Below are 23,700 nucleotides of genomic sequence, written 5' to 3' on the forward strand. Positions count from 1 at the left end.
TACTTGGTCTCCTCAATACTGCACCTTGCTTATTTCCCTTCCACCACCCTGGTAGCTCCTTCTGAGATTCTGTTGCTGTCAACCCAACTTCTAAACTCTGACTCTTCTTCTCTTTTGTCCTTTCCCAAGTGATTTCATCTGTCCCCTGGCCTTCAACGCCACCAAATTTGTTGATGACTTTGAAATTTATGAGTCCAGAACCTTCTTCTGTTGTTTCATTCAGATGACTCCAGACTTCTCACTCAAATGCCGATGGTCGCCCTACCCCTCACAAAATCAAAATGCAATCTCCATCTTTCTAACTGTCATCACACTGGGTGCCAGTGGTTTACACTTGTAATTCTAGCTAGCGACTTAGGAGACTGAAAATGGGAGGATTGCAAACTGAGGATAGCTCAAGCAGACATTTTTACCAGCCTTCTCATCTGAGAGCTGGATGGGGTAGCACGTCATCCTAGCCACAACAGGAAGCTCTTTAAAAGAGGCAAATGGAGGTGTAAGTGTATTCTAGGTAGAAAGCAATACCCTGCCTCAAAAATAACCAGTGAAGCCAGGTGCTGGTGGCTCACACCTCTAATCCTAGCTATTCAGAAGGCTGAGATCTGAGGATCATGGTTCAAAACCAGCGGGGCAGAAAAGTTCCTGTTACGACTCTTTTGTTGTTGGTGGTGGTGGTTGTGGGGCCTGAACTCTGTCCCATAGCTCTTCAGCTCAAGGCTAGCACTCTACCATTTGAACTACAGCACCACTTCTGGATTTTTCTGCTTATGTGGTGCTGAGGAATTGAAAGCAGGGCCTCATGCCTGCAAGGTAAGCACTCTACCACTGAGCCACCTTCCTAGCCCAAAGATGCCTGGTTTTGTTTTTTGCTTTGTTTTGGTTTTGGTTTTTTTTGGTCAGTTGTGGGGTTTGAACTCAGGTCCTGAATATTGTCCCTAGGTTTTTGGCTCAAGTTTATCTCCAATAAACTATTTTAAAAAGCTGAAAGTGGTGCTGTAGCTCAAGTGGTAGAGCGCTAGACTTGAGCACAAAGAGGTTCCACTCCCCACTGGAATAAGCTCTTCAGAACAAGCCCTCTTCAGTGCTCAGGCCCTGAGTTCAAGCCCCAGGATGGGCAAACTGCCCCCCCCCCAAAATAACCAGTGAATAAAAGGGCTGGAAGTGTGGCTCAGTAGTAGAGCACCTGCCTAGCAGGCATGGGGTCCTGAGTTCACCTTAGTACCACCCTCTCCCCCCAAAAAAGTTACTTCTATCAGCTGGTCAAGTCAGGAACATAACAGGTGTCTTTGATGATTTTTCCCCATTTCTTGCCCCATTATTCCACATCTAGTCAAGCATCAAGACCTTCCTATCTGCCTCTAAGATACAGAAGTTATGTCTTTCATTCAAACCATCATCATCTCTCACCTGTAATAGCCTCTCTGGCCTCTGCTTCTGTTTTTCTCTTACCTTAAAACATGTCCTCTAAAGACGAGCACTGGTAGCTCAGGCCTGTAATCCTAGCTACTCAGGGGGCTGAAGTCTTGAGGATCTCAGTTTGAAGCCAGCCCTAGCAGGAAAGTCTGTGAGACTCTAATCTCCAATTAATCACAGGAAAACCTGGCAGTGGAGCTGTGGCTCAAATAGCAGAGTGCTGGCCTTGAGCGAAAAGAAGCTGAGGGACAGCTTCAGGCCCAGAGCTCAAGCCCCAGGACCAGAAAGAAAGAAAAACAAAATCTTATCCTCTAGACATCGCATGGCTCATGTGTCTAAACTCCTCTAAGGTAACTTCTGGCAGTGTGGAAAAGGCCCTCCCTGACCTGGCCCCACCCATGCCTCCAACCCAACTCTCACTGAGCTCTTGACAGGGCTCAGCACCCTTGAGCCACAGGGCCCTCGTATTTTCTGGAACACATACCACTCTTTCCTAGCAGGGTCTGACTTGACTGTTTTCCCCTCCCTCATGCCATCTGCTACCATCCACAATATGGTTGTCTCCATCTTATCTCAAATACCACCTTCTCAGAGAGGCCTTCTGACCACTCTAACTGAAACCCAACGTCTTGGTTCTCTATAATACCAGAGATGACTACATATTCCCATTATATAATTTAGTACATTCTATAATGATCACATTTGCTTTCTAAACTGTTTTTCTTGGCTACTTATTATCTTTTTGTCTTGTCTCACTAGAATAAGCTCTTCAGGACAGGAATTTGATATGTATCTGTCTGGGGGCCTTGTATTCCCAGCACTGAGATGGCTTCCTGACAGAAAGGCACTCAGTGTCTGCCTAAAAAGAGAATGATTTACCTTTAAAACAGCTGTCATGAAGACGGAGCAGCCCATCAGCACAAAGATCATAAGGCCTGTCACTCTCTGCTCTCGGATGCCCAAGAACTTGGGCTGCTCTCCAGGGGCAGCACACTCCGATTCCAGCTTGAGGCTGTTCACATGTGTGATGGACAGGACAGTTGCAGCCACAAACCAAGGCAGGCCCATAATGGAGCAGACACCTAGCATAATGCCCACCATTAGCAGGTCTAGGTGGTAGCCACAGCCTTTCTGTAAAGAAACAGAAAAATCAGTCATCATCAATGAGCCAGCTATAGAGGAACATATGTAAGCGTGTGCTAAGGATCATAGGGCCATGCCTAAAGAGGCATGTGGTTAAGGGGTCCAAGACCACAGAAAGCTGTCAATGTCTCCTGGTTGGAAAAAAGCAGAAAATAAAAAGGGAATTTTAGCTTGTCCTGTGTATGTTAATATCTATTCTTAACCCCACTGGCCCCAGCTTACTCTGAGTCTTACACATTCAAAGATCCATCATTCTCTGGAAGAGTAGCTAGAAACCAAACTGCATCTTAATCATTCTGGGAAACATGCATCGGAAACCAACATTTTTCTTGAATTCCTACAGCCCCCACCAGATCCTTACAACACAGAGTTGTGGGTGAGAGAAGAACAGAGATGTTGGGCATGTAGCATCTCATTAACACATGCTCTAGAACCCTAGTACCTAGTAGCCATTGGACTCAAGGCTGAATCTGGAAACTTTACCCAATGGCGTAATACCTGCATCCAGAAAATGGTGACCCATACTTTAATCTGGACCTTAGGAAGATGAGCTGTGCAAGTGCTGACTGCACATGGAGTACTAAGGGACCACCAAGAACTCTGCCTACCTACCTCCCCACAGCTTGGAGAGAAGAGTAACAAAATCTAAGCACCTTTCACATCACACTACCACATTCCACTCCAGGCTCATCTCCAACTCAATCTTTGTTACTAATGGGAAGAGGATGAAAACCCTTTATAAGCTCTTTCTATAACTTTTTATCCAGGTTCTACAGTTCCTGGTGTACATATGAGTATCCTAAAGTAAGAATGTAACAGAGGCTGCCATTGCAGTGTTCAAGTGAAAATGTCTTGTTACCTTCAGCTTGTGTTCCTTCCTGTTAATGATGACAGCTGTAATTTGTTGGTCCATGAATATCAAGATAGTACAGAGGAGAGCTGGAATAATTGCAGCTATCACAGTCCACCAGGGATTGGGGCCGATGGGACTAATAATCCATCCTCGATCATCCCTTGTTGGCTAAAGGAAAAAAATCAAAATATTTTTGCTGGGTGCCAGCGGCTCACGCCTGTAATCTTAGCTACTCAGGAGACTGAGACCAAGAACTATGGTTAAAGGTAGACCACACAGGAAAGCCCATGATACTCTTATCTCTAATAAACCACCAAAAAGTCAGAAGTGGAGCTATGACTCCAGAGGTAGAGCATTAACTTTGAGCAAAGAAGCTCAGGGATAATGAATGCCCAGGCCCTGAGTTCAAGCCCCAAGACTGGCACCAAAACAACAACAAAAACATTATTTTTATACTTTAACTACAGTCACTAGAAAAAAGATTAAATTGAACACAATTTCACATTTCTTTTTGTTACTTGAAATAGGCATAAAATAGGGCAATTTATTATGAAATCTATGACCTGATTTTCTTAATCCCCTTTGAAATAGTCAATCTCAGTCGTGAGCTTCCTCTGGAGTACTCATTAACTATCTCCCCCAATTTATTCCCCAAGTCCCTATGCTCAGAGAAAGCAACTTTATCTCATCATCAACCCAAGAAAATGTAATTAACTAAATCTATTGTCAAAAAATGATAACTTCCATTAAGAACAAACAAAACAAAAACAAAAAATAATAACTTCCAAAGACAAATAAACATAAATAACTTAAGACTATCCTCTGCAATGTTTCTCTCCAGAAGCCCCATGTATGTGGATAGTACTGATGAAGGTAGAGACAGGTGCATGCATTTCTTGGGCTTAGGCTGGATTACTCTAAGGGCCTTCTTCCATCAGCAGTGAAACAGAGGTCCAAGACTGTCGAACTCTGGGACTTCCCTAACCTAGGACCCTCTCTCCATTGCTCCTGGAAGACAATTACTCATTAATCTTATTAGGGTGTTCATGACATACCCAAACTCTCCTAGATCTTCAACTTCCACCCCAAGGTACTTTGGAGAAGTCAAGTTTACCTTTTTGGCCAGTGATGCTCAGTAGATAACAGCACAGGGATACAAACTGACCTAGGGCTGGTTTATCTAAAACATCTGGTTCTACATTAGTAAGGACTCTCAGCTTCAAAAACTTCAACACTAACAAGACTAAAATGAGAAATGAGTTATATTCTAAAAGCTTACAGAACCTATGTTTCCTTCATAACATTGTTCTAAACTGTAGTTAAGTTCTTAAACCATCACAAAATTTATTAAACCTTTTATGACTTATAATTGCTAGTAATAGCTCAGCAGTTTTCCATATCTGTGGGTTCCACATCTTCAAATTCAACCAATTGTAGACTGAAGATAGTTAAGGGAAAGAATTGCATCTGTACAGAATGTATATAGAATTTTTTCTTGTCATTATTCCTTAAGCAACCATTTTCACAGCATTTACATTATATTAGATATTATAAATAATCTAGAGATAATTTAAAGTATATAAGATGTACATAATACACCATTTCATCCAAGAGACTTGAGCATCTACATCCCCTAGGGGTCCTTGGAACCAATCCCCTGTGGATACAAAGGGATAAACTGTGCCAGTCTTCAGGCTGGGTCTTGGAAGCCACATCATTTGCTTTACTAGAGAAAGACAGAAGGAAGAAAAGGGGAAAACAAAACAAAATACTTCTTGTTCTTGGTGGCTTACTCCTGTAACACTAGCCACTCAGGAGGCTGAGATCTGAGGATCATGGTTTGAAGTCCATGGTTTCCAGCCAAGGCAGGGAAATCTGTGAAACTCTTATCTCCAATTAACTACCAAAAAACTTGGAAGTGGAGCTGCGGCTCAAGTGGTAGACTGCTAAGCTTTAAGCAAAAAAATCTCAGGCCTTGAGTTCAAGCCCCAAGATTTTCACACACACACACACACACACACACACACACACACACACACACACACACACACACACACACACACACACACACACACACGAATCCCCCTACTTCCTGATTCCCAAAAGTAGAACCTGTCATTAGCAGCATTTTCTTGGACATTCTTCTATTTCCCTTTCTCATTTCTCCTTTACCTCCCACCCCAGATGTCCCAGAAATCCAGTGCCTCTGACTATCTTAAACCTACCCATCAGGGAACTCTTCCAAGGACTGCTTAATGCTCCCAAATTACCTATTTTTATACAAAATCCATTTCTCCTGCAGGGCTGACCTCAGCTAGGTATTAGCAAGAAAGCTGACTGCGCTCATCCACACAAAGATGAAAATGCCAGATCCTTGGGAATGTTAACCCCTAAGGGTCTAACTGGTAGAATTTCAGCAAATTTAATCAGATTAAACAAGCAACATGGGAAACGGAGGGAAAGTGAAGAAGGAGTGACATTGTCCAAAAAAGAAATGTACTCATTACCTAACGTACTCTGTACAATAACAGCAATAAAATTACATATATATATATAAAGACACAATAGGAAAATGGGAGATCATGGTGAAAAAGGTATAAAGGAGTAAAGTCAGTCCCTGACTTGTAAGAGATGTCCATTTTCAGAGGGCTTTTGGCTTCTCTTTGTCTCTTTGTCTCTGCTATTATTGTACAGAGGGGTAACCATTTCATACGTTAGGTAATGAGTACATTTCTTTTTTGGACAATGCCACCCCTTCCTTCACTTTCCCTCAGTTTCCCTCTCCCATCCCTGCCCACAAATTACACAATTCATTTTCTACATAGCATTTACTGAATAGCATGATCATATTCTTCCCTTCCTTTCTGTAACCCCCTGCTTTCCTCCTCTAAAAAGACAAATAATATTGAACAGCAAAATCTCTTTTGAAGCCATTGAATGCGTCCAGGTTTTCTCTCTTCCTTATACAAAAGGAGTCTGAAGAATTAAGTGCAGCTTTTCTAGCTTCTTTGTTTATTTGAACTGAAATAGATTTGGAGACTCCATGTATTGATCATTTTTTCACTCTGTGTGTGTGTGTGTGTGTGTGTGTGTGTGTGTGTGTGTGTTTTCCTGGGGCTTGAACTCAGGGCCTGGGCACTGTCCTGAATATTTTTGCTCAAGGCTAGTGCTCTACCACTTGAGCCACAGCTCCACTTCCAACCTTTTGGTACTTAATTGGAGATAAGAGTCTTATGGACTTTCCTGCCTAGGCTGGCTTCAAACCATGATCCTCAGATCTCAGCCTCCTGAGTAGTAGAATCACACAAATAGAAAACAGAATTTGAAGAGCCATCTGATTACTCTGGGAGAGGTCCTGGACTCCAGATGAGGTCCCTCCTATTTCCACTCCATGCTGCCCAGCACAATCCCCGAGGGTTCTTTACTTATTCCTCATTCCAGTGTCCTTAAACACCTCCTTTCTTAGTGAAGGTGCTGTTAATGAGACTTGTTCCAGGGACCCAGGTATCTGGTATATATTTATGTAAATGGAAACATTCTATTGTTTTAAATCTTAATAAGTGATATTCATGTTACTATTGCCTTTTAATAGTTTAGTGTTATTAATGATTTTTATTCATTAAATAACCTTAATCTTCTGTTTTCCTTCCCTCTTCCCCCCCTCGCTTGCACTCTCTCTCGCTCTCTCTCATGCCAGTACTAGGCTTGAACTCAAGGCTTCAACAGTCTTGCTCAGCTTTTTAAAAAATCTCATGTGGCACCCTACCACTTAAGCCACACCTCCATTTCTGGTTCTTTGCTGGTTAATTCAAAGTATGAATCTCTTGAGTTTATTTGCCCAGGCTGGCTTCAAACTTTGATCCTCAGAGCTCAGTATGGCTAAGTAGCCACGATTGTTTTAGTTTTTCTATTCTTTGACTTTTCCCATTAGTCCATTTCCTTTTCTGAATAGTAAGATCTAAGGAACCAGCTTCAGATTTAGTGGACTGCAAAACTCATCTAGTAAGTGGACTATGAAAAGGCCTTTGAAATACATTGGACACAAGGACATGAAAGCACCAAACACCTTGCAATCTGTTTACCTTGAACACACTGGGAACCTGAAGCTTTGGTGATGGAACGCCAATCAAAAAATCAACAATCACCATTGTGAAGATAGTGAGGAAGACAGCAAAGTCACTCACTGTGGAGCGAACCTAACACAAGAGAGAATTGGAACAGTGTTTTAGTACATTAAACACAGTAGAAAAGAATTCGGTACTGCAAAAGTTCAAATTTTTCAGAAAAATAAACTTTATAGATGGACTAATACTAACATATTTAAATGACAAGAATGTATCCATACACTCTCGATATTTATCCCTGAAGTCTAAATATGGTCATGGAGAAGAACCCCTCTGATAAATCTATTGGAACCAAGACCAAGCTCTGAAAAGCTCTGGATGGGGCATGTAGGCCTAGGTCCAAGTGAGAACTCTGAATAAACATTTTATGGCAACAGTGAGGATCTACCATATTGGCCAAGAACCTCAACAACAGCAGCAGCTTCACTTCTCCCTCACACTCAGTACCCACCCCATCTTCAAGGCCTGATGAAAGAGCCAGAATCTGAGCAGTCACATCACAGTGGACTGTGCCTGGTCCAGATCAGAGTCACCCACAGCTCTTGCTGGGGTAACTGTAGCAGCCTCCTAACCTACTTCTTACTTCTTGTTTCACTGAGTTAAAAACCCCAAAGGGCTGGCCACTGGGAACTGGTGGCTCATACCTGTAATCCTAGCTACTCAGAAAGCTGAGATCTGAGAATCAGTTCAAAGCCAGCCCAGGCAGTAAAGTCTATGAGACTCTTATCTCCAATTAGCCACTAGAAAGCTGTAGTTTAAGTGGTAGAGCACTATACTTGAGCAAGAAAGAGCTCAGGGACAACACCTAGGCCTTGAATTTCAGCCCCAAGACCAGCACGAAACAAAGCAAAAAGACAACAGCAAAAGCCAAAAGGGCTTCTTGCCTGAGAAGCCCTCCAAACTGGCAGCATCCCCTCTCCATTGCCATTCCTCTAGTTCCATCTTCTCCAGTGCCAGCTCTTAATTCTGCCCCACTCACTCACTCACTCTGTGTTAGCCACACAGACTTCTTTGCAGGCTCTCAAACAGGCCAGGCTCATTTGCACTTTAGGGTCTGTGTGCTTTATCCTTCTACCATGAAGATTTTCCTCCAGGTGAACTCTTGGGTAGCTCCCTCACCCCCTTGAGGTTAACTCAAGTACTACCTCTCCCTCTGTGAGCTCTGGGGTCCTTAAAGAATCCAAGCCAATCACCCCAATTTACCATCTTCACAAGCCAGTTCCAGTTATTATATGCTAAGTGTGCCATAATTCTGCTAATGGAACTTAACAGCATTCTGGAAATGAGACAATAACTTTTAGAGAACATTATCATCACTTTAAACATACCTAGGTTCTTTTAACTAAAAAATGTTTGAAGTGTCTTTTACTCCACACCACCAAGCTATGAATGGCTGCCAGAGCTCCACCCAGTGTGGCTTCTTAGGGCATTTGGAGCTTTCCACACTGCCAATCTACTGCCCAGCAGCATGGAGGTCAAGAACATGTCCGATTAGAGTCCTAACACAAAAGTTATATACAAGCATGCTACCTACTCTGGTTGGAAAATAACGGCTCGTCTTAAATGTCTTTAAGGTGCTTGAGAGGATGAAGGTGGTGAAGAAGAGAATACAGGACCAAAAGAGCACATCGGGAGTGTAGGGTCCATGATGACCACATGCAGATCCCATGAACTCTCCGTGCATCTTCTGGCATTCCTAGAGGAACAAGCATTCTGGGTGACAAAATGCAAGCAGCATGGGAATGAAGAGCTGCTGCCTTCTGAGTCGAACACTCACTGACATCCCATAGTTGCTAGGGAGCACAGCTGCTAGCTGTATCCTCCTGAGCTCCCGGCAGCAGGGAGGGTGGGGGGAGGGAAGAGGGTGAGCGGCGGTGTGGCCCTCCCTTGCAGGATAAAGTACTACTGTGGTCCTAAATAAGACACTTAAGAATGAAACTCTTCTGTCCTGAATGAGCATGACTTCAAAGGCTCCAGGAGGGTCCTAGCAATCTATATTGTTTTTGATTACAGAAGACCTTCCAAACTTGAATGTTATTTAAGCCCTACAAAGCCTCGTTCTGCCTCTGATCTACAAAATTTCATCCAATATATCTTTTAGAGGAGTCATAGGGTAAGGTAAGAAGGTTCTGGTTTTTTTTAAGCTTTATTTCTTAAATGCTGTAATTCACCAAAGTGTTACTTCCTTTCCCCCTAGAAGTGACTGCCTCCTAAACCCAGTCCTGATGCTGGGGCATCTGGTGGCTTGCACACGTACACTGGAGGTCAGATTCGCCCACTGCACTTGTGCTGTCACAATGTTGTGGTCCTTCCAGTACTGTAGGGTATGATTGCTGGGATTCTCTGGAAGAGTACACCGGCAACTGAGGGAAAAGAAAAAAGAATCCTGAGGAAAGTAGTCAAAGACTGACTGTTTTTAGCCATGACTAGGTTAAAGGCTCTGTCAGAATCTGATTTTCATTCTTTTTTTTTTTTTTTTTTTTTTGGTGCCTGTCCTGGGACTTAAGCTGGGGGCCCAGGTGTCTTTGAGCTTTCTTGCTCAAGGCTAGTGTTCTACTTGAGCCATAGTTCCACTTTAGGTGTTTGTTTTTGGTTTTGGTTTTTTGTTGTTGTTGTTGTGCTTAACTGGAGATAAGAGTTTCTCAGACTTTCCTTCCCAGGCTGCCTTTGAACTGGAATCCCCAGATCTCAGCCCCCAGAGTAGCTAGGAATATAGGCATAAGCTACCAGTTCATGGCAGAAAGAAGACACAGAGACACATAACCTCTAATTGTTCTCAGTGAAATGATTCAAGTGTTAACAGAGATGCATAAAAAGGAGACAAATCTGTATTAAATGTTTGTCTCATCTTTTTAAAATTATTGCCATGGGGCTGGGAAGGTGGCTCAAGTGGTAGAGCGCTAGCCTTGAGCTGAAGTGCTGAGGGACTGCACCCAGGCCCAGAGTTCAGGCCCCACGACTGGACAAAAAAAATAAATAAAATAAATAAAATAAAATAAAATGATTGCCAATACTAGGGTTTGAACATATGCCCTCAAACTTGCTAAGAAGTCATTCTAACAGCTCCATTAGCTTCCTCAGGCCTCCTTGTTATCCAAACAAGGCCAGCCCACACTGTCCACTGGCTGCCACAGGGATGCCCAATCCCAGAATGGCCAGCTGACTTCGCAGCCATCCCTACCAGTTTGGGTTCATCTGTGAATTTAATAAGCATGCTTTTGGATGGAATTAAAGTTCAAGAAGATTTACATTGGTCAGAATAATAGGGGAAAACCAACATAATAAAAAGTAATGAGGATGCTGAAAAAACTCAATTCCAGCCAGTCATGGGAACATGAGCCTATGACTCCCACGCTCACTCAGAGGCTGGGGCAGGGGGCTGGGAAGGTGGCTCAGTGGTAGAGTGCTTGCCTTGCATGCATGAGGCCCTGGGTTTGATTCCTCAGCACCAAATACGCAGAAAAAAGCCAGAAGTAGTGCTGTGGCTCAAGTGGTAGAGCGCTAGCCTTGAGCTGAAGAGCTGAGGGACAGCACCCAGGCCCAGAGTTCAAGCCCCACAACTGGCAAAAAAAGAAGGCTGGGGCAGGAAGATCGTTAAGAACAAAATCAAGTATTTACATGTATATATTCAAATTTATATAAACATATCTTTCAAATATATGCCCATAAATACTTAGAGTTATATAAATTTAAAATAAAATAATGTTTAAAAAACAGTAAATGTTAAAAAGATTTTGAACATCAACTGAAAATTTGAAACAAACATGATTATCTTTCAGCATATGAATAGTGATAAACCATGAACATCTAGACAATGGAACACTATTCAGTGCTAAAAGGCCAGTAAGAAAGATACAAGGGACCCTGAATGCATGCTATTAAGTAAAGACAATCTGAAAGGGGTACAAAATATATGATTCTACCCATATGACATTCTGGAAAAGGTAAGACTAGGGAGATGGTTCAAAGGTCAATGGTTGTCAGATGTTAGAGAAGTGGGAGAGTGGAACAGGTAGAATACAGAGGATTTTTAGACTACTTTTAGACTATTCTTCAAGGAATTATAAAGGTATATTTGTCAAAATTCATGGAATGCTCAAAAGCTAACTCTAATTCTAACTTTGGGTGATAATGATTTATCAAAATAGATTTGTTAGCCAGGCACTGGTGGCTCATGCCTGTAATCCTAGCTGTTCAGGAGGCTGAAATCTGAGGATCATGGTTCAAAGCCAGCCTGGGCAGGAAAGTCCATGAGACTCTTACCTCAACTAACAAAGGAAAAAAAAAAACAAAACAGAAGTGGTGCTGTGGCTCAAAGTGATAAAGTGTCTTAAGCAAAAGAGCTCAGGGATAATACCCAGGCAAGTTCAAGCCATATGACCAAAAAAAAAAAAAAAAAAAAGAATAGATTTGATAATCATAACAAATGTACTACTCTGGTGAAGATGTTAATAATACAGAAACTTCCTGCTCAACTCTTATGCGAACTTACAGCTTCTCTAAAGAGAATAGTCTATTTATAACAGAAAAAAAATTGTACATAGATTAACAAACTCATTTGAAGAGTTGGTGAACTGTAGATTCACATCAGCTCCATGTGAAACAGGAGTGAAATCCAACTAAGAGAAATACCTTTCAGGGCTGGGGATACATCCCAGCGCAGTGGGAAAGAGCTGGCCCATTTTTGTTAAGCCTTCAGTGATGGGGGGGGGGGGGGGGGGGGAGAGCAGGAGAGGGCTAGAGGAAAGGGGAAGGGACACAGAAGGGAGAGAAAGAAAATTGCCATTTTGAGCTTTATTCACAAAGAATTGGTTTCCAGAGCCAGATATGGTGGCACATTCCTGTAATTCCAGCACTTGGGAGACTCAGGTAGGAGGATCAAAAGTTCAAGGCCAGCCTGGATGACATTGTGAGAGACTGAGGAGAGGAAGGAGTTTCCCTCGGTCCTCTGTCATCACTTTTGACTGTTCTCTGGCAGGCTTCCATGCTCCTCATCTACGTCTGTGCTCTGTTCTCGGAGGACCAAGACACTTCCTTAGCAGAAATTACAAGCACGGCCTGGCACACTACATCGGCTACTAAACTCAGGCCCTTTGCTCCATTAATAAAAAGAAAAGAAAGACAAAAAGAAAAGAAAAGAAGGGAAGGAGAAGTAGAACGCACACTTACTAATAGAGGCTAAGGTAATCCAGCTGGCTGTGCATGTGGATAGGGTAGGTCTCTGCCAGGTGAATCAGCTTTTCTATTGCTTCGTAGATGAAGATAATGCAAATCAGGGAAGCAAATGCTTCCTCAGTGAATCGGGTAATGTAGCAGACAAGGGAACTAGCATCTGTTGCCACAAGGACAATACACAGGAAGGCAGTCCAGAGTCCAATGCAGGCTCGCAGAGAGAGGTATGAGAGTGTGTAGTCTCTGAAACAAGACCAAAATTCATTTTTTAAAAATCACGGTGGATGGCATTAAGAAACAAAAGGTCAAATGTGGCTAATTCATCTCATGTTATCCACACCAGAACTGCAACCCACTTTATTCCTAATACTAAATGTACTCCCTAAAAAATACCTTTGGGTTAGTTGTTTTAAGATTGGTTTCACAGGTGCTATTTGCTATGGTAAAGATATAGAAAGTGGAAAAGAAAGGAATCACCTCATGTACAACATTTCTGCCTTTACTAATCAATAAAATTATAAGCTTGTTTAGAATAATAAAAAAGGGCCCTGGCTCTAGTCCCATGTACCCTTCCTTCTATTACAAAATGGAAAAAAGACTCTATAAGGAGGAAAAGCAGGGCACTGGTAAGCCCCCACTGCCATAATCACCAGAATATGAAGGGATAATAAGACAAATTGAAAAGTGATTTGAAATGGAAATGGAGGGGATTGAATTAGTAAGGAATTTTTTCTTAAAGATCAAGAAGGAAGACTTCAATAATGGTGGCATAACATTACTGAAGGCCTTTAGAAAGAAGAGCTCTGCGATTACAGGTGCCTGCTACGGTAAGGGCAGGACAGCACACCCAGTGATGCTCTTCCTTCAGGCTTCTCACAATCCACTTCTGGGATCTGTCCATATACTTGTGGAGGAGCCTGACGTTTAACCTTGGCAGTGCAGTAGCCACTTGCACTTAGAATTTTCAGAAGAACAAATGTCTTACGTGCAGAATTTGAACAAAATCTTTTCAAACACAAGCACTGGCCCAGTACTTCCCAGGATGGTGAGAGGCTGTCCCGCAAACAAGGAATAGGCAATCCCAGTCATGGAGGCTCCAAATAAGGATTCAATTGTACTCTGAGGAGAAAACAAAAACAAAAACCACTGAATCCACAGCCCATCAGTAAAGAGTAATATTGGCCAATATAAACTCCTGACTTAGCGTCATGTGTACCTTGACAGTCATTTGCTTATTTCTTCTTAGCAAGAGGGATGTGTACACACTGTCTAATACCCTTATAAACAAGTACCACTTTAATAATTCAGGTGCCCAAATCCATTTGCATATGATTCCTCAATAAAGTGTGTTCTTCAGTGACTCAATTAGCATTCAAAAATATATTTAAAAAAAAAAACAATGATGCTGTTTGTACTACAAGCTGTCACAATGTCACTTCAAATCTTATTTTCAAAAAGCATCCATTGATTCATTTTCCTTTCTTGGAGCAATTCAACCAGCTATGAAAACTGACACTCAAGCCGGGTGCTGGTGGCTCACGCCTATAATCCTAGCTACTCAGGAGGCTGAGATATGAGGATCATGGTTCAAAACCAGCCCGGGCAGGAAAGTCTATGAAACTCATCTCCAATTAACCACCAGAAAACCGGAAGTGGAGCTCTGGCTCAAGTGCTAGCCTTGAGCTGAAGAGCTAAGGGACAGTACCCAGGCCCAGAGTTCAAGCCCCACGACCAATCAAAACAAAAAAACAAAAAACAAAAATCCCTGACATTCAAGCAGAATACAGTGTGTACACAAAGGAGAAGCATGTTTTCCTTTCATATGAAGTCAGAAGACCCTGGTAATTCAGGACAAAGAATCCAATCTCCTCAGTGCAGGCCTAGGTGGTGCTTCCCACCATGGATGTGGCTGCCACAATATATTTTAAATCTTGGGTTTTTTTTTATCATTAAAAGAAACAAAAAGTTCTTACTATGTGTCCCTCAGTAGCTTCTCCAAGCAATCCCCCAAAGGTGATGACAGGTGACATGCAGGCACAGTACAGGAACAGAAAGGAGGCCAGACACTGTAAGCTGAGTGCATCCCGGTAGTCACTCCAGTACCAGGGGGCCTTCCGCTTGATGTCCAGCACCAAGCCCCCAAACAGCCTGTGGAAACACGGCAAACACGCCTCTCACCCAGTGCCTCTTCCACAAAAGCGCACAAACAGCACACATCTGAAAACATTTCAAACATGCTCTGGACTGAGGGAGTATTTTGGTTTCAACCTGACTTCAAGTCCAGGAGATCTCTCAGGGGTCAGCACAGATTTGATTTGCAATCAAAGACATGACTTACAGCAAGTTTGAATGATTTCTCCCAAGCAGGTAATTAATTTGGGTATGCCTATTACTTGTTTATTAAAAAGTCCACAAAATTAACAAGAAAAGCAAGTAGTAGCTTCAAGCTTCAAATATACAAAAGCAAGTATACAAAAGCAAGATATTGTTAGTTGTATTAAGTATTAAGTATTTTTTTCCAATAAAAAGCCCCTGTCACATGCAATTCTTACTATCAACAAATACCTACCTTTGTCCTGAGAAATTCTAGCATGATAGTTCATTCATGCACTTGACAAGCAGTAGGAGATGCCTGGTGCCACACACTGGGCCAGGTACTGGAGTTGCAGCAATGAGCAAGACAAACACAGCCCTCATTCTCCAAGACTGACAGGCTAGCGCAGGAGACAGTATAGTAAGGATGCAATGACAGCACAAGACAGGGAGGGGCATTTCAGCAACGATTCAAAGGATAGACTTGGAGACAGCCAGATGAGGCAGAAGGGCTAGCATAGGGACACTCAGAAGTGACAGCATTTGATGGGTCCAAACTGGAAGAGAGCTGTCTGGATCAGACAATGTGAGAGCCAAAAACCAACAGATAAGGTTGGAGAAGCTGAGTCACAAAAGTCTTATCATAGATTTTAAGAAATTAAAACTTTACTCAAACGAATAGCATGTCAAGTTAGAAAAGACTAAACAGCTCAGAAACATAATCCAACACGCATTTTATTCTAGAAGGATCACCCTTGTGGCTGTGTGAGGCAGGCACAGATTGGGATGAAAAGTGGATGGACTCAAAAGGTGTAGGAGGTAAGAGCTGGTGGTGGGTCTTCTCTGCTTCCGGTAGGTGAGGCAGATAAAGAACAAGATCCCCCCCTACAAACAAGGAGCCATTCTCCCACTATCAGCTACACTTCCTGCAATCAGTGCATTAGGGTAGAACTACAAGACACATCACCTGGTTTCTTTTACAAATCAATGGCATCGAAAAACCAAAAAGGAAAGGAAGAGGTGCTCCTATAGAATGACAATGTAATAACTAAATGTGGACCTTAACTGGGTCCCACATCAAACAAATGAATTACAAACATTGTTAACAATCACACACACACACACACCAAAGTAATATATACTCAATATCAGATGACTTACAATGGTTTACATGTTAAATTGAAACCCCCTTAAATAAACCTCCTTGTATAACAATAATAAAGAATGATGGTTAATTTTGCTACATTTGCTAATAATATGATGATAGTTTTTTAATGTCTTAATCAAATGAGATGCATACTGGGGTATTTACCGAAAAATAATGACATCAGTGATTTGGTTGTAAATAATTTAGAAAACAGTCAAATAAATGAGAAGAAATCAACAAAATGAAATTGACAAAATTTTGGTTACAGTTGATGGGTACCTGGGTATTCATTATATTATTCTTGCTAGGGGCTGGGAAGGTGGCTCAGCGGTAGAGGGCATGCCTTGCAAGCATGAGGCCCTGTGTTCAATTCCTCAGCACCACATAAACAGAAAAAGCCAGAAGTGGCGCTGTGGCTCAAGTGGTAGAGCGCTAGCCTTGAGCTGAAGAGCTGAGGGACAGTGTCCAGACCTAGAGTTCAGGCCCCATGACCGGCAAAAAACAAACAAACAAACAAACCACTCATTATATTATTCTTCCTTCTTTTTTAAATGTGTTTGGAACTTTCTATAATAAAAGGCCAAAGCAAATAACCAAGTTACTCTCTCATAGAAAAGTCATCGCCATCTATCTCTTTCCTTTTCTTCCCTAGGGTCCTGAAAAGAACCAGGGGAGAAGGTCTACCTGCTCTTTCCTCAATCAAATGCACACTCTCTTGCTCTCTTGTGCTCGCACGCTCGCCTCTTCCTCTCTTTCTCTCTCTCCTCTCTCTCTCTCTCTCTTTCTCTCCCTCCCCCTCCCATATTTCTCTCTCTCTGAGTACAGTGGATGTGCAGGTGGACAAAGAGCTGACATTGTTCTATCCCGACACTTGCATTTCTTTCCTGCTATTGGTGGATACTTTTCTCCAGTTATTGCAGTAGCATCATAATATAGTGTAGGCTTCACCAGCTTGGACAGAGGCCCAGGCAGCCTAAGCTAAGCTTTAGCCTGTCTGGCAACCTGAGCTCAGGTGAAGAAACTTTCTCAAAGAACTATGATCAACAGAATTCAGGACTGGGAAGTTGGCTCAGTGGTAGAGCACTTGCCTTGCATGCCTGAGGCCCTGGGTTCGATTCCTCAGCACCACATAAGCAAAAAGAAAAAAAACAGAAATGGCACTGTGGCTCAAGTAGTAGAGCGCTAGCCTTGAGCTGAAGAGCTGAGGGACAGCGCCCAGGCCCAGAGTTCAGGCCCCACAACTGGACCCCCCCCCAAAAAAAATAAAACAGGACTCAACCTCAGGGACTGGGACCATGACTCACTTAAAATGTCACCTGTTAAAATGAAAGTGTCATTTTTGTCTTATTTTTTCCTCTGGATAAAAAAAAATTCCATAAGAATGGATGTTGGTGGTAGTCTAGGGCAAGATGCTAATGATTACAGGCTCACACCTGTAATCCTAGCTACTAGGAGAATGAGGATGAGTTCTAAAGGATCATGGTTTGAAGCCAGACCACTTCATCCCCAATTTACAAGCAAAATGCTAGGATAGAAGAATGGTTCTATTGGTAGAGAGTTAGCCATAAGCAAACAAGCTATAAAGGGATCACAAAATCCTGCATTCTAAGCTCTGGTACTGGTGTGTATGTGGCGGGGGTGGGGAGGATCCAAGTGTTTCTAGGTCCTTAGGTATCATAGTATCCCACCCCACTGAGGCCAGGACATACTTCTAGGATAGGTTCACTTCTAGATACATGTGCCATCTTTAGAAAGGAGTGCCTGTGGGGCTGGGAAGGTGGCTCAGTGGTAGAGCGCTTGCCTTGCATGCATGAGGTCCTGGGTTCGATTCCTCAGCACCACATAAGCAGAAAAAAAAAGCCAGAAGTGGCAATGTGGCTCAAGTGGTAGAGCACTAGCCTTGAGCTGAAGAGCTGAGGGACAGCGCCCAGGCCCAGAGTTCAGGCCCCACAACCAGACCCCCCCCCCCCAAAAAAAAAAGAAAGGAGTGCCTGTGAGCAACACACAAGAATTCTGTGAGCCAGGCACCCATGGCTCACGCCTGTCATCCTAGCTACTCATGAGGCTGAGATCTGAGGATCGCAGTTCAAAGCCAGTCCAGACAGGAAAGTCTGTGACACTCTTATCTCTAATAAACTACTCAGAAAAAAAAAAAAAAATGGCACTATGGCTGAAGTGGTAGAATGCTAGCCTTAAATACAGGGAGGCTCGGGGACAGGGCCTAGGCCCCAGGACCAGAAAAAAAAACAATTACATGAAATGGACTTATGAAAAACCATAAAAGTAAAGATATCTTTCTATGTAGCAGTGATTAAATGAGAGAAATGAGAGACCTAAGGTTCATAATGATAGCATAACTATAAATTAATAAAAATAATTTCAGAAGCTGACACCAGTGACTCACACCTATACTCCTAGTTACTCAGGAGACTGAGACCTGAGGATTGGTCTCAAAGAATCGGTTTGAATCCAGCCCAGGCAGATAAATTTGGGACTCCTATCTCAAACTGACCAGCAAAACACCAGGAGTGGAGGTGTGATTCAAGTGAGTAAAAGAGCCAAGTGCAAGCACGAGGTCTTGAAGTTCAAGTCAGTTCCAGTACAAAAGGGAGACTTTTTTCAGAATTCTTTTTTTTTTTTCAGTCATGGGGCCTGAACTCTAGTCCTGGGCGCTGTCCCTCAGCTCTTCAGCTTAAGGCTAGTGCTCTACCACTTGAGCCACAGCGCCACTTCCAGCTTCTTCTGCTTATGTGGTACTGAGGAATCAAACACAGGGCCTCATGCATGCAAGACAAGCGCTCTAACACTGAGCCACCTTCCCAGCCATTCAGAATTCTTTTATGGAGGTAATTTCATACTTCATTTGTCATAAAATCAGACTGTAATATACCTCTACGAAATTCATTCCTCAGCCATAGATGCTTCACTTCATATTTAAATCTTCCTTTCCCTTTCAACACAGTCCTTTATGCTCAAGTTTTTTGATGGCAAAAGACACACAAGAATATGTATTTTAAAGCTTGATACATGAAGGAACTTACCCATGCAAAAGGCGACTACGCTCTGGAGCACTGCTTAGGGAGCTCTTCCCTGGAAGGATATAGGGACAGGCCAGCCAGCCAGTTGTGTGCTTTAGAAGAAACCTGCTTGAAACCATGGGACCTATGTTTCTTTGGGCCTGGCTTACTTCACTTAATATAATTTTTTCCAAGTCTTTCCTTTTCCTAGCAAATGGGGCAATGTCGTTCTTTCTGATGGAGGCATAGAATTCATATATATATATCACATTTTCTTGATCCATTCATCTACTGAGGGGCATCTGGATTGGTTCAATAAACATAGTTGTGCTGGTAGCTTGAGTATGGCCTTGTTTGTGATCGTTTGGGTAAATGCCCAAAAGTGGGATTGCTGGGTCATAGGGGAGCTCTATGTGGAGTCTTTTGAGGAACCTCCATACTACTTTCCAAAGTGGTTGGACAAGTTTACACTCCCATCAACAATGCTGTAGGGTTCCCTTCTGTCCATATCCCCTCCAGCATCATTGTTATTAGAGTTCTTGATTATAGCCATTCTAACTGGGGTGAGGTGGTATCTCAATGTTGTTTTGATTTGCATTTCTTCTATGGCTAGGGAGGTTGAGCATTTCTTCATGTGTCTATTGGCCATTCTTATTTCCTCTTCAGAGAAATTTCTCTTTACGTCTTTAGCCTACTTATTTATCGGGCAGTTGTTTCTTTGAGGATTTATTGTTGGGGGACTTAATTTTTTAAGTTCTAAGTATATTTTAGATATGAGATACTTATCCATTCTCTGGCTAGTGACGATCTTCTCCCAATCTGTGGGCATTCTATTGATCTTCCTAGCTATGTATATGGTTTCCCTTACTTGCAATAACTAGTATATGTCTGGGACACGCAGAAAAGGTCAAAAGCTATGTATATATGACCAAATAAGAGGATGTTAAGCGAAATGAACCCCAAGATAGAGACACAAGTGGTTCTTTTCTTTCTTGCTATTGTTTCTAATGTATTTATAAGGTACCATGTAATTTTTTTGTTGCTTTGTATGTTCCTCTCCCATGGTACAACCCCTGTTTTTACTGTATTTGATGTTGGTATAATTTGGGGAGGGGAGGGGAAAAAGGAAATGTTTAAATACGGATACAGGTTGACCCATTGTAACAATGAGATGTACAAGACACTGTTGAACATCGAACTTTACAATTTAGGCAGCAGGGGTGGGGGGAGTGTAGTCGTGGAGATGGGAGGGAAGGGATGGTAGGGGAAAAACAGAGGAGGAGGCAACAATGCTTGATAAGAAATGCACTCATTACCCATGTAATTGTAACTCCTCTGTACGGTATTTTCACAATAAAAAACTTATTTTTAAAAAAAAGAAACCTGTGCCGGGCGCTGGTGGCTCATGCCTATAATCCTAGCTACTCAGGAGGCTGAGATCTGAGGATTGCGGTTCAAAGCCAGCCCGGGCAGGAGAGACCATGAGACTCCTATCTCCAATAAACCACCAGAAAACCGGAAGTGGCGCTGTAGCTCAAGTGGTAGAGCGCTCGCCTTGAGCTGAATAGCTGAGGGACAGCGCCCAGGCCCAGAGTTCAAGCCCCACGGCCGACCAAAAAAAAAAAAAGAAAAGAAACCTGCCTGAACACCTTGCAGGAATCACCAAGACACCGCTCCTGGTTCTTTCTTCATTGATCTTTCCCCAAAATTAGCATCTCAAATGAAGAATATAAATCTGCTTGAGAAAATCCTTTTCCAGAGCATCTTGCTATGTTGAGTCTGGACTTATAGGAAGATCCTCATCATACTGCCCTCTCTGTTACATTTGGCATCCCGGCCTATGGTAACAGCAGGGGGGTTCAGGATGCTGTCTTGGCCCTGTCTTGGATGGTCAGATTAAAACCCAACTCAGGGCACTGTTCTCAGCTGTTTCTTTTCATACCTTCTCAGAATTTATTCTACTCCATCTTCAAATACTTCATCAGTTTTGCCTCAAGATTAAACAGGATACTCACGAAGTGAGTTTTACATGCAGAGAAACATAACTAGTAGTGTAAGGAATTACAAATCATGTGTTTGGGTTGTGCAGTCAAGGAGCCAAAAACTTCAACTGCGGAGAAGCTTCTCTCGGCCTTCTACATAGTTTGAAATGGGATGAAGAAGACCTGTGTTCTCTGATGCAGGTCATTTGGCCAACTAGGCTACAATGGGAGGAAGGTCATATGTCCTGTCTTTTACTAAGGGGACAGAGGTAAACATAGTCAGAAAAAGGACTACCAAGAAGAACTCAGCCCTGAGCCCAGCATTTCCTTTTTGCTTTGTCAATTCCAGAAGTTACTGATGTGACATTCTGAGAGAACTTCAAACCCCACTCTAGTGGGGGACTGTGATTAAGCATGTGGTAGTCCTATCAATGTGAGGTTTTCCTTTGAGGAAATCAGCTCTTATTTCTGTTGAGATCCAACATGATGGTCTTCCAAAGCATGGTCTTACAAGCATGAGACCCTAGTTTATTCTATTTTCTTTGTCATTAAAAGCAACCTGAAATGTCACCTCTGCACAGATACCTGTTTGAGAAAAAAAATCCTACTGTCTTCAATCCCACTACTTTCAAGCTCTAAATCCTAAGATATAGACTTTATATGTTAGAAAGATAGGTCATAATTTTGAGATATTATACCTTTTCCTGAAACACACACACACACACACACACACACACACACACACACACACACACACACACACACCTCCTCTGGGACAGATTCTGTTGTGTTTTTGCCAGTCCTTGGGCTTGAATTCAGGGTCTGCACACTGTCCCTGAGCCTTTTTATGTTTATGTGGTACTGAGGAATCGAACCCAGGGCTTCATGAATGCTAGGCACTCATTATACCACTAAGCCACATGCCCAGCCCCAGTCTCTCCTTTATAACCACTCTAAGAACAGATGCCTCTTGCCTTGCTTCTTAACTCCAGGCCATCTCTCAACTTTAGAAGAGCTTATTTCTCTCAGAACCTGCTCCCTCTTCACAGTGGCCCATTCCATTCAAAGACTCCTTTCTGCCATCACACCCTCCCAAACCAGTTATTTTTTCCCACACTTAAACACAATCCTCCAGCCAGAAAACATAATCTTCCAACGGGACATTGTTAGTTATGTGTTATTCTCTCTTGTTTCTATCTCTTCTGTCTATTCCTGAATTTCCAAGAACAGAAAAATAAATCACTCTCCACAACTCCAAAAGACCTTTAGCTTCCAAGGAGTGGTTCTGAGGATAGAAAGGAACAGAAATAACATCAAGCAAGGAGGAAATAAGAAGCTAAAACCAAGGAAATAGAGGACATAGAAAACTCTTTTCATGATGCAAGTCCTTCCCTGATGATCTTCACTAGGCAAATCCTTCTTAGACACAGCCAAAGGTACAAATGATCTCAATCTTTTTCCATTATCTGTGGCTAGCACTGAAGTCATACTAATGACAAAAATCATACTCTTTACCATCCTCATTACCTGGCAAATAGAGCCTCCTAGTCTAGGGATCTGAAAATACCTTCACTTACCCTAAGAGACCTGTCCCATGGATGTCTGTCTTTAAAATATGGGTCTAGAAGATTAGCTTTCTTTTCTGAGACACACAGCTAAGACTTACCCTAAGAGACCTGTCCCATGGATGTCTGTCTTTAAAATATGAGCCTAGAAGATTAGCTTTCTTTTCTGAGACACACAGCTAAGACAGTACTTACCTCTCAAAAGAGTTTCTCAACCTAGAATGATAACCATCCTTTTCACCACACCTATCTATTCCATGTTACACAATCAGTATCATTCTAAAAGTATTCATTCATTAGGGGCTGGCAAGGTGGCTCAGTGGTAGTGCACTTGCCTTGCATGCATGAGGATTCAATTCCTCAGTACCATATAAGCAGAAAAAGCCGGAAGTGTCACTGTGGCTCAAGTGGTAGAGCACTAGCCTTGAGCTGAAGAGCTGAGGAACAGAGTTCAGGCCCCATGACTGCCCCCCCCCCAAAAAAAATTCATTCATCAAATAATGGGTACTGGCTCTGTGTAGAACACTTTGCTAGGAGCTAGGGATATAATGGAGTCCCTGTACTTTTGGAGCAAACAGCCAAGCAGGGAACACTATACATCAAATAATAATAATAAAAGATGAAATGGAGGAGGGAGGAGTTAGAGCCCAGTGCTATGACACTGTATAACAGGAACACCTAACTTCAACTCTAGAGAGTGACAAAGGCTTTCCAAAGGAACAGACACTTAAGCTGAGATAGTGAAAGCAAAGTTAGCCAAAAGTTCAGGAAGAGGAAGATAGAACAGTGTAGGAAGGACTGGAGGAATGACAGAATATGGCAGGTGGTTCAAGAACTGTGAATGAATGAATACAATAGTTAATAGAGTTGTTAATATGTTAGTAAATGGTTCCATTTGAGAAGACAGCTCCAAAAAAGCTGGAAATGAGGCTATGGATCCAGTGGTATAGAGCTACTTTGAAGAGAAAAGC

General features: G+C 42.5%; 1 protein-coding gene across 2 annotated transcripts in view; it reads right to left on the reverse strand.

Annotated features, from left to right (window-relative positions):
* Slc4a8 (solute carrier family 4 member 8) overlaps positions 1–23,700 on the reverse strand; it is a 70,902-nt gene that overhangs the window by 12,778 nt on the left and 34,424 nt on the right. For both annotated transcript variants that reach the window (XM_042668761.1, XM_042668762.1), the window contains 8 exons: positions 14,679–14,853; positions 13,691–13,824; positions 12,703–12,948; positions 9,791–9,896; positions 9,068–9,229; positions 7,492–7,605; positions 3,416–3,577; positions 2,293–2,544 (listed from right to left, as the gene is read on the reverse strand). In XM_042668761.1, the coding sequence (XP_042524695.1) occupies positions 2,293–2,544; positions 3,416–3,577; positions 7,492–7,605; positions 9,068–9,229; positions 9,791–9,896; positions 12,703–12,948; positions 13,691–13,824; positions 14,679–14,853 (1,351 nt within the window). The remainder of the gene's footprint in view (positions 1–2,292; positions 2,545–3,415; positions 3,578–7,491; positions 7,606–9,067; positions 9,230–9,790; positions 9,897–12,702; positions 12,949–13,690; positions 13,825–14,678; positions 14,854–23,700) is intronic.

The sequence above is a fragment of the Dipodomys spectabilis genome, unplaced genomic scaffold (assembly GCF_019054845.1).
Source record: "Dipodomys spectabilis isolate Male_0828 unplaced genomic scaffold, ASM1905484v1 ptg000477l, whole genome shotgun sequence".
In the NCBI taxonomy this organism is placed as follows: domain Eukaryota; kingdom Metazoa; phylum Chordata; class Mammalia; order Rodentia; family Heteromyidae; genus Dipodomys; species Dipodomys spectabilis.